General features: G+C 39.5%; 1 protein-coding gene across 1 annotated transcript in view; it reads left to right on the forward strand.

The window, feature by feature from the left end:
- Positions 1–10888, forward strand: part of LOC107688147 (multidrug resistance-associated protein 1-like) — a 20836-nt gene extending 9948 nt beyond the window's left edge. The window contains exons 16-31 of the mRNA XM_016485729.1: positions 447–573; positions 3061–3237; positions 3405–3572; positions 3654–3840; positions 4052–4093; positions 6081–6132; positions 6654–6795; positions 6888–7095; positions 7680–7990; positions 8152–8351; positions 8463–8589; positions 8667–8768; positions 9866–10012; positions 10145–10303; positions 10494–10660; positions 10735–10888. Coding sequence (XP_016341215.1) covers positions 447–573; positions 3061–3237; positions 3405–3572; positions 3654–3840; positions 4052–4093; positions 6081–6132; positions 6654–6795; positions 6888–7095; positions 7680–7990; positions 8152–8351; positions 8463–8589; positions 8667–8768; positions 9866–10012; positions 10145–10303; positions 10494–10660; positions 10735–10888 — 2470 coding nt within the window. The remainder of the gene's footprint in view (positions 1–446; positions 574–3060; positions 3238–3404; positions 3573–3653; positions 3841–4051; positions 4094–6080; positions 6133–6653; positions 6796–6887; positions 7096–7679; positions 7991–8151; positions 8352–8462; positions 8590–8666; positions 8769–9865; positions 10013–10144; positions 10304–10493; positions 10661–10734) is intronic.
- Positions 10889–11112: the final 224 nt, after the last annotated feature.

Here is an 11112-nt window from a genome sequence, read left to right on the forward strand (position 1 = left end):
ATTACATAGAGCAGAACCAGTGAAACAGGCTACTGAGGACATTACAGGCAAGTACACGTGCATGAACCCCGATACAGGAGAGCATCAATCGCCAGAGGAAATGTAATCTGGTGAATCTCCTCTGATATTAATGAGAGGGATAATGAAATTTGGGTTGCCGAATTGCTTTCAATCTTAGCTTAATCTCATTTGCTTCAAATCATGTATTGAACTGTGTAATTTGACTTGCATTATTGTTCACTGTAAATTCAATTGTTAATATCAGTACACTCTGAAAGATTTGCCCATAATCTTCAATCAACAATGAAGTGAATGAAGAAATCCTACTGAATGAATGCACCCTTTATACCTTTATGACACAATGCCGCCTGTGTCCATATGTTGCTTGAACTGTTTGTTGTTTTTTGTATCTTTTCTTGTCTCAGCGTGTCTCTCTCTCTCTTCAGGATTAATGTGCGTATTCCTGAGGGGGCGTTTGTTGCTGTGGTAGGGCATGTGGGTTCAGGGAAATCCTCTCTGCTTTCAGCTTTGCTGGGAGAGATGCAGAAGCAAGAAGGATCTGTCTCGATCAAGGTACAGACACAAGCTATGTGCTTTTGCTGTATGTTGTATTTCTTTAGAACAAGGTTGCCTGAAATGATTTTGTGTGAAAACAGTGGCTCTTGAATTAAGTGCTCTGTTGTATTTGAGTTAAATAGATTATGTATGCACTGGGGCTCAAACATATTTTAGTCCACTAGGGTTTTCTTTTATAATTTAATATTTTATTATGCATTAAATACAGTGGGTATAGAAAAGAATCACCCCCCTTTAAAATAATCACATTTTGTTGCTTTGCAGCCTGAAATGAAGATGGACACATTTTTGGATTTATCCAGCTGTATTTACTCAGTGCAACTTATAACATCCAAGCGAAAGATACCATCATGTCAGAAAAAAAAAATCACAGAGTTGGAAAAAGGATCACCCCCTTGTGTCAGTATTTTGCTGAACCACCTTTTGCTTTAATTACAGCCTTTAGTCTGTTGGGATATGACTCTTCTAACTTTGCACATCTAGACTTTGCTATATAGTTAATAGACTTCGTAGAACTGCTCAAGTTCAGTTCAATTTGATGGTGACCATTTGTGGACTGCAGTCTTCAAGTCATTCCACAGATTTTCAATGGGCTTTAAGTCTGGGCTCTGACTAGACCAAGAAAGGATATTCACCTTTTTCTCCTTCAACCACTGTGTGCTCAGTTTTGCTATGTGCTTTGGGTCATTGTCATGTTGGAAGGTAAACCTTCTTCCCATTGACAACTTTCTGGCAGAGGGCAGCAGATTTTCCTCAAGAATTAGAAGGTATTTTGCCCTATCCATTTTTCCTTCTCTCCTGACAAGTGCTCCAGTCGCTGCTGCAGAGAAACAGCCCCATAACAGGATATTACCACCTCCATGCTTTACTGTAGGAATGGGGTTATTTGGATGGTGAGCTGTATTGGATTTCTGCCAGACGTATCGTTTGGTGTTGATGCCAAATAATTCAATTTTAGTCTCATCTGACCTCTGAATCTTCAAGGTGTGTTTCGGCAAAGCTCAGTCATGACTGCATGTGGCCTTTCTTGAGGAGTGACTTTTTTTCTTGCAACCCATACAAGCCACATTTGTAGAGAATTTGTGATATTGTTGTCACATGCACACAATGACCACTCTTTGTCATAATTTCCTGCAACTGCTTCAGAGTTGCTGTAGGCCTCTTGGTCGCCTCTCTGACCAGTTTCCTCCTGGCTCTTTCATCCAGTTTGGAGCGACGTCCTGATCCGGGGGAGGGTCTGTGTTGTACCAAATACCTTCCACTTCTTAATAATAGACTTCACTGTGTTTCTAGTAATTGATAAAGCCTTTGACATTTTTTTGTATCCATCTCCTGACTTGTGCCTGTCCACAGCTTTATCCCGGAGATCTCTTGACAGTGCCTTGCCACCCATAGTTGGTAGATTGTTAGTAGATTGTTTGCTTCAGCTGCACTACCAAGGACTGAAATGCTCCAGGAAAGCTCTTTTCATGCTGAGCTGATCAAAATGACCACAGCTGATCACAGTTGAAAGTCAAATGGCTTTGTGTGCCATTAAGAAGGTGATTAGCTACACCTGATTGAGTTTACAAGTCATTTTTAGGAGGGGGTGATCCTTTTTCCAACTCAGTGATTCTGTTTTTTTTTTCTGACATGTTGGTGTTATTTCTTTCGCTTGGATGTTGTAAGTTGCACTGAGTAAATACAGCTGAATAAAACAAAATCTTTATTTCTGGCTGCAAAGCAACAAAATGTGATTATTTTAAAGGGGGGTGATTATTTTCTATACCCACTGTATAATTGACTATATATTAAATATATTAATATTCTTTCATAAAATATTCCATAGCTTTTATATTACATCATTTCATTATATTAGCAGCATAACAATGTAATAACGTCTTAGTATTTGGTTTGTTCCCTTGAGTGGCATTAGCTCTACAGGGCTGTGGTCAAAATCAAATGCGATTTTCATGCGCATCTCGTCAGTAAAGCCGCTCCTGTGATTAGTAGTAAATCTCCAGCACGTGCTTTCAGATGGAGCAGTATTTACTACACAGAGCTGTAGTTCACTGACAAGCTACACAAAATCGCAGGCGATTCATTGCCGATTTTGAACGCGATTTTGCGTAGCTTGTCAGTGAACTACGGCTCTGTGTAGTAAATAACACTCCATCTGAACGCACGTGCTGGAGATTTACTAATAATCACAGGAGCGGCTTTACTGACGAGATGTGCATGAAAATCGCATTCGATTTTCTGCACAGCCCTAGCTCCACATGATTTGAAAATGAGCCAAAAAGCATCTTGTATGACTGTGAAAGCAAGAACATCTGACTGTCACATAATCAATGTCCCAAATTTATTTATTTTATTTTGAAAAGCTGTTCATTTCATGTCATAACTGTTCTTTGTTTTGATTTATTAATAACAATGCCTTAAAGACATTTAAACATTAATAATGGGAGGATAAAGAAATGCATTGAGTATCTGACTGTTTTTCAGGGCTCTGTGGCTTACGTGCCTCAGCAGGCCTGGATTCAAAACGCCACTCTCAAAGACAACATTTTGTTTGGACGGGACGGAAAAGACAGCTGGTACCAGAAGGTGGTGGAGGCGTGTGCTCTCCTACCAGACCTGGAGATCCTACCTGGAGGAGACTCGACAGAGATTGGGGAGAAGGTAAATAAAGACTTCAGAATGATTCTTACAATTTGTCCTAACCAAGCACGATAGATTGAAGGTTAAAGCTGCATGCTGTCACAGGCTGCTTTTAATGCAACAATTTGACATTATTTAAATATGTAATAGCAGTCAGTTGGGTTAATCATATGACATTGTAATTTTAGGGCGTGAATCTGTCTGGAGGTCAGAAACAGCGGGTGAGTGTGGCCAGGGCTGTGTACTGCAACTGTGCAGTGTATCTGCTGGATGACCCGCTCTCTGCCGTGGACGCTCATGTGGGAAAACACATCTTTGAGAAGATCATCGGACCTCAGGGGTTGCTACAGGGCAGAGTAAGGCCATTTAGTCATGTATTATCCAAATATGTATACATCTCTTATAGGCATTTCACATCACACATGGAACTCTTACAGACTCGTGTTCTGGTGACGCACGGGCTGAGCTTCCTGCCCCAGGCTGACCTGATCTTGGTGATGGTGGATGGAGAAATCACAGAGATGGGCTCTTACACTGAGCTGCTGGGCAGACAAGGCGCTTTCGCTGAGTTCCTGCATACCTACACCAACACGGAGCAGGAGGAGGTGGAGGAGTCAGTGGGAGGTGAGGCTGGCCGCTTCATATCTGAACTTCTTTCATGCTTTCATGCATCTGTCCTTTCATATAGCCAGTTCCTCTAAATGATTACTATTGTTCATATTGTGTGTGTTATCTTTTTGCCAAATTATTCTGTGTCTAGTGATCTTTTTTGTCTGTACATCTATGTTTTCATAATTTCTTCTTATTTGTTGTGTCCCCTCTGTTGGCTCTTCAGAGGAGGGATGGGAGGCGGAGGACGAAAAAGGGAAATCTGAAGGTTTGAGGGTGTAATTGGTCCCCGGGCCATATAAATTGAATAGGCCTGCTTGTACTGCATGTTAGAATAGGGCTTATTATCCTGGTCTGAGGCCTGAAATGTGTGAGGTGCACACTGAGTTTTTTAGTACTTTCCCACTTCATTGCCATTGGACTATAGCTCACAAACCTTAGATTTACATATTACACATTCTTGCACTGTACTCCGTTTTGATGGAGTAAATGGTACCCCTTGTCTCAGTAATAGAATTTGATCTCTTCTCAACTCACTTGAGAGCTGAGCAATGAGGTAACTGGCTGTTACTACATTACTCACATACAACACTTGTAATATTGTGAAATATTATTACAATTTAAAATAAATAACTCTTTTCTGTTGTAGTATATTTTAAAATGTAATGTATTTCTGGGATGGTAAAGCTGAATTTACAAAGCTGAATTGACATAATCCTTCAGAAATCATTTTAATATGCTTGTTGGATGCTCAAATAATTTTTGAAATAGTATTCTTTGAATAGAAATTTCAAAAGAACAAAATTTATTTGAAGTAGAAAAGGTATTTACACATGATGATAATTTAATTTAAGGTATACAGGGAAATGTCTTTGCAATCTGTGCAGGACATTTACATTCATTTATTTTTATTTTTTTAGAATGGAGCACTGTGAATGGCTTCAACATGTGGCCTTCACCAGTCTTGTCGCTGTGTCAGTTCCTCATATGTCTGAGGTAGAGGTCTTCTCGGGTCCTAAAATCTGTACCCGACCTGAATCACTTCTTACCCGAACCCGACGTGCATAAATTATTTTTTTTTAAAGAAAAACCTGACCCAAAACAGATCCGATGAAATTAGACCCGAGTCCGACCCGACGGCATTTATTTTCGAACCCAACTGGACCCGAACGTAAACGGCATTGACGTGTGTACAGCCTGCAGCCCCGCAGTCAATCAGGAAAAATCCCGGTGTTCTGCTGACTGATTTGGCCACTTCTGCATTACTTTGATTTATTTAACATTTATTCAATTTATTATTAGGCTACTTTATATTAGTGCCTGCCTGATGGATACAAGTTCTTTCTGAGCTCGGCTTTCAATTGTGACCAGTGGATTTGAAAAATAAACATGATAGTTTGATAAAAAATAAATCGATAGCCTAATAATTAATGGATTCGCTAGTGTTGAATGCACTGATCTCCGGCGAAACGCTTCTGCACACAAAAAAGAAAAGCCCTGAATGAACACGCAGTATAATGAAGTGAGTGGATTTTCCCGATGAATCTTGTATCTATAAGATGATTTCTGTGTGCGAGGTTACAAATGTATGCTCCTTTTCTATGTGCGTTCCTCACTTAACGCGAAAGTGAAAGTAACCTACGCATTCGGGATAGTTTAAAAGAATTCGGGTCTAATCGGGTCCATTTGGAAAAAGCATGTTTATTTTAAATTACCCGAGACCCGAGGCCGCTAATACCAAACCCGACCCGTGTCCGAGGTACTCGTCGAAGTATTGGACCCGAACCTGCTCAGGTCTCGGGTCGGACCTCGGGTTTTCGAATCCAAGTGGACCCGTGAAGACCTCCAGTCTGAGGTGCTGGGCAGCCTGCTGGTGATTCTTCTAACCTTCACCTCTGAGCCTAAAACTAATGTCTGCAGTTTTGATAGACTGTCTTTCATTTCAGCAGGCCTGAGAGGTGTGGTTGCTTAGAAGCAAATTATGATGGCCTTTTATTGCCATGTTAAATATAGACATGTTTGTACTCAAGTGTAGCCCGGGATTTTAGTCACTGCTTGATTACATAATTTGTTGCAAAAGGATTGTGTTGCGTAGGTGCTTTTGAATGCCATGACTTCTAGATAATAAGAAAGCTTGTCTTCTGTAACTTAGAATGGTTTAAAAAGTCATTGGTACAAGTATGGATGTGGAAAAGCATGAAGCATGCAGGAAGATGTGTGTAATTCTGATTTGATATATATTTTCTCATCCATAGAAGCAGTCCCACGGAAAGGACTTGAGAATGGGGGTCCTGCTGCCATGTTGGGGTAAGAGATACCCAATACCTTTTCTGATTTATTTCTTTGTTCTTAATAAACACTGTGTCTAGACCTGTTGCAGCATGATGAATCACTAGCGGCGAGACATTTTGTCTTTCCCAATTTGTGCATTGCTTTCTGTATGTCTTCTGATGTCATATGATAGATTTGTGTGAGAAACAGGTGGAAATTTAATTGGTTATTCACTGATGATCTGCTTTGTGAGCTTGAGAAACATGGTGACGAAAATCATGGGTCCTTGAATCAGTCATTGCTACTTCTCTCATGAATTCCAAATGCCGTTCATCAGTTTGACAGATAAAAAACAAGAACAAAACCATGTAAATCTATGCATCAGATCTTGCATGATGTGTATGCTCACTCACTCATTTGTGCTAGATATTATAAATCACTTGTGTTACGGTTGATAAGGACGCTGTGTTATATCTAACAACCATTTAACATTTAAGTCATGTACTAACAATATTTTGACATTATTTACTAGCCTGGTGTTTCTCTGTGTCCTGTAGGCAGAGTCTGAACTCTCTCAATGCAGCAGGCACAGGTAAAACCCCACAGAAAACTGAACCTAATGATGTTGCGACCGCAAAGAAGACCAAATCTGCAGAAGCTGCCCGACTAACTGAGGCTGACAAGGCCAACACTGGCAGGGTATGAGTCAGTTGTCTCTGTGTCAGGATGTTAGAGCATGGTTCCTTTTTCCATTTAATTTTGAGATTTAGTGAATATTGTTTGTTATGCAGGTGAAGCTGTCTGTGTTTTGGGAGTACATGAAGGCTATCGGCTTGCCCCTGTCCATCTTCAGTATCTTTCTGTTCTTCTGTCATCATCTGTCCTCTCTGGGCTCAAACTACTGGCTCAGTCTCTGGACAGATGACCCTGTTATCAACAACACACAGCCCAACAGAGAGATGCGTTTAGGGGTGTATGGAGCCCTCGGAATCTCACAAGGTCATTTAAGAGACATTCAGATTGTTGTGTGTGATTGCTTATATTCACATTTGAAATTCCTGAAAACTGTTTTTAATATGACAACTTTTATATAAATAGAAAAAAGTTCTCACCAACAGTGAAGTTTTGAGCTATGTGGTCACTGTTGGTTAGAACTTGTAATAAATAATTTTTTCACTTTATGGAGCTTTGGTGTGCCAGCTTTTTCCTTAATGTCATCAAATCAATAAATACTCACCGTCCAAAATTCACTTTTAAAAGGTTTTCTTTTCTTTTCTTTTTTTTAAAAATACCATCTTAATTTCATAGGTGAACTATACCTGCCAATTAGTAATGATGGTATTTTCTTCGTATTTTAAATAAACCAATATGTTAAATTGCAGCCCCTTAAAATAATTTTAATGTAATGCATTTTTATGCAATTCAACATCTTTTTTGTATGAAATGTTTGTTATTAATATATGTCTATGTAGTTCTTTATATGTTTTTTTTATTATTATTATTATTATTATTAATTAGCTTATTGGTCCAGAAACCATTTTGGAGCTAGCTTTTGAAACCTTTTTTTTTTTCTTCTCTGATAGGCATTGCAGTGTTCTGCTATTCTGTGGCGGTGTCGGTTGGTGGGATCTTAGCCTCCCGCTACCTGCACCAGACGATGCTCTACAACATCCTGAGATCACCCATGTCTTTCTTCGAACGCACACCCAGTGGCAATCTGGTCAACCGCTTTGCCAAAGAGACAGACACCATTGACTCGGTCATCCCTAGCATCATAAAAATGTTCATGGGCTCAATGTTTAATGTGCTGGGCTCATGTGCTGTCATCCTCATTGCCACGCCACTGGTAGCCATTATCATCCCACCGCTGGGCCTGTTCTACTTTTTTGTACAGGTCAGTCAGTTGTTTTACCTTGCGGCTGCATGATAGGTAAGGCTAGCAACTCTCTAGACTAAAATAGATTTAAATAGAAAATATTTGAGATCTAAAACTTCAGTGTAAGTGTAATCATTTGCTGGGTGCTGCTCTAACATTTGTCTTTTCATCTCTGTTAGCGTTTTTACGTGGCGTCCTCTCGGCAGCTGAAACGACTGGAGTCTGTGAGCCGCTCTCCTGTCTACACACACTTCAACGAGACACTGCTGGGCACCAGTGTGATCAGAGCATTTGGAGAGCAGCAGCGCTTCATCACAGAGAGTGACGGCAGAGTGGACCACAACCAAAAAGCTTATTTCCCCAGCATTGTAGCCAACCGGTGAGAATTCACAGAACCTCACATGATTTTACCATTAGGTTAGATGTATTAGTGTTTCGTTTTTTGGAAAGCTGATGATTTGATGTGTCTTTGTGCCTCTGTGTCCTGCAGATGGTTGGCAGTGAGGTTAGAGTTTGTGGGAAACCTTATTGTGACATCTGCAGCGCTTTTTGCTGTGATGGCCAGGGACAGTCTGAGTCCAGGTATCATGGGGCTGTCCATCTCTTATGCGCTGCAGGTCAGTCTAACTTCTAAAATGATGAGATACAGACCAGATGTCCACTCAAATCCTTACTAGTTACATATTTCTCACAGGTCACAGCATCTCTGAACTGGCTGGTGCGGATGTCGTCTGAGCTGGAAACTAGCATAGTGGCGGTGGAGAAGGTGAAGGAATATGGAGACACAGAGAAAGAGGTCAGTGCACCAGCAGGCAGATTGTGTGCGTTCATTCTGTACTTGTGTAGAGTCCAATCTGTGATTAGCCCTGTTCCCTCTTTTATCTCTCACTGTACTAGAGAGATGAGGATTGTTAGCACACAGGGAGGGGTGGGGGATAATATGTCCACAAGATGTGGCACTAGTTTCTGGAAAGAATTTGGGTAATTTATTTATGGCTATGATTATTTAGGCTACAATTTGCATTAATATATGAAAGGAAAGTGTATGTGTGAGATCTTGTAACTGATCTTTTTTTTTTTTTTTTCATTTGGTATGCTGACCACTGGTCACGTTTTTATTTTATTTTTATTTTTTACTATTTCTAATGAACTTTTTTCCTTCATTTGTTCATTGTAAATGGACTAGCGGAGTGAAAAATGAAATTTTAAGTGATTTTTAAAATGATTAAAAAATTAAAATGATTACATACACTTTATAAATATTAGATTCATTACACGATCATTCAAAAGTTGTGCTCAGTAAGATTTCTTTAAAAGAAGTTAATACTTTTATTCAGCAAGGATGCATTAAATTAATCAAAAGTGACAGTAAGGACGGTATCACAGTTTCCACAAAAAAAACATTTCAGCATTGATAGTAATAAATGTTTCTTGAGCAGCAAGTCAGCAGATTAGAATGATTTCTGAAGGATCATGTGACATTGAAGACTGGAGTAATGATGCTGAAAATTCAGCGTTGCATCACAGGAATAAATTACATTTTAAAATATATTAAAATAGAAGACAGTTATTTGAAATAGTAAAAATATTTTACAAAATTGCTGTTTTCCCTGTATTTGTGATCAAATAAATGCAGCCTGGTTGAGGAAAAGATACTTTTTTTCAAAAACATTTGAAAAAATCCTACCCTCACCGGACTTTTTAACGGTACTGCAATTAGCAAAATTAGTTGATTAAAATAGTATTAGACGAACTATATAGCATGTTACACTGCAGGACGGGTCAACTTCCTGAAAGTATTTCAGGTTAACTTCATGTATTTCTGGTTTCAATGTTAAAGATGGATTGTTGAGATGTGATTGGTCTATGCTGCATTAATGTCTCTGTTTACAGGCTGAATGGAGGTTGGAGCACTCCACTCTGCCTGCTGGCTGGCCGACCGCTGGTCATATTGAAATCCACAACTTTGGCTTGAGATACAGAGAGGACTTAGAGCTGGCTATTTCTGATATCTCGGTCAACATTGAGGGAGCAGAAAAGGTGCGTGGAGCCATTACAATATTCAGAATCAGTTCAAGCTAATAAACAATGTTCATTTAGAAATCTATTCACCTAAAATTTCCTTATAAACACGCAAAGTTAATCATGTATGTATTTGTGTGTTTTTCTTAGGTGGGAATTGTGGGTAGGACAGGAGCAGGAAAGTCCTCTTTGACATTAGGGCTCTTCCGCATCATCGAGGCAGCTCAAGGGGAGATCCGTATAGATGGAGTCAACATTGCTGAGCTGGGCCTGCATGAGCTACGATCCAGAATCACAATCATTCCTCAGGCACTGGACTTAAATACACCTAAACATTCATTTAAAGTCACTCATTTGAGGATATCACTATTAAAGTTTTCAAATTGATGTTTTCCTTTCAGAATGATTTCATTTTTTCAGTTAACTTGCCAATGAGAATTGAGCTGTTTTAGTTTTAGTTTTTCTTTTGTATTTCTAAACACCTTTTCCTCTGTCCCAGGATCCAGTGCTGTTCTCTGGTTCCTTGCGTATGAATCTGGACCCCTTTGATGGCTACACTGATGAGGAGGTCTGGAGAGCTCTGGAACTCGCACATCTCAAGAACTTTGTGTCTGGCCTGCCTGACAAACTCAACCATGAGTGTTCAGAGGGAGGAGAGAATCTCAGGTATAAACACCTTCTCAACAATGTTTATTCTTCATTTGACTAAAATCTAATATGACTGTTTCTGACTGTTTCAGTTTGGGTCAGCGGCAGCTGGTTTGCCTGGCTCGAGCTCTCCTCAGGAAGACCAAGATTCTGGTTTTGGATGAAGCCACTGCAGCTGTAGACCTGGAGACGGACAATCTGATACAGTCCACTATCCGAACTCAAAACTTCAAGAATATTAAATAATAATATAAAGTTATAAATAATAATAAAATATAAAGACTACACCAACACTATATTATATATTGTTATATAATAATATTTAAAATGTTTATGTAGCACTAAATATTTCCTAACATTTTTCTTGAAAGGGTGCTGGTTCTCGATAAAGGCCAGATGGCAGAATTTGATTCTCCGTCCAATTTAATTGCCAAGAAGGGAATTTTCTACAAGATGGCCAAAGACTCAGG

This window comes from Sinocyclocheilus anshuiensis, unplaced genomic scaffold (assembly GCF_001515605.1).
Source record: "Sinocyclocheilus anshuiensis isolate Anshui unplaced genomic scaffold, SAMN03320099.WGS_v1.1 scaffold249, whole genome shotgun sequence".
Classification (NCBI taxonomy): domain Eukaryota; kingdom Metazoa; phylum Chordata; class Actinopteri; order Cypriniformes; family Cyprinidae; genus Sinocyclocheilus; species Sinocyclocheilus anshuiensis.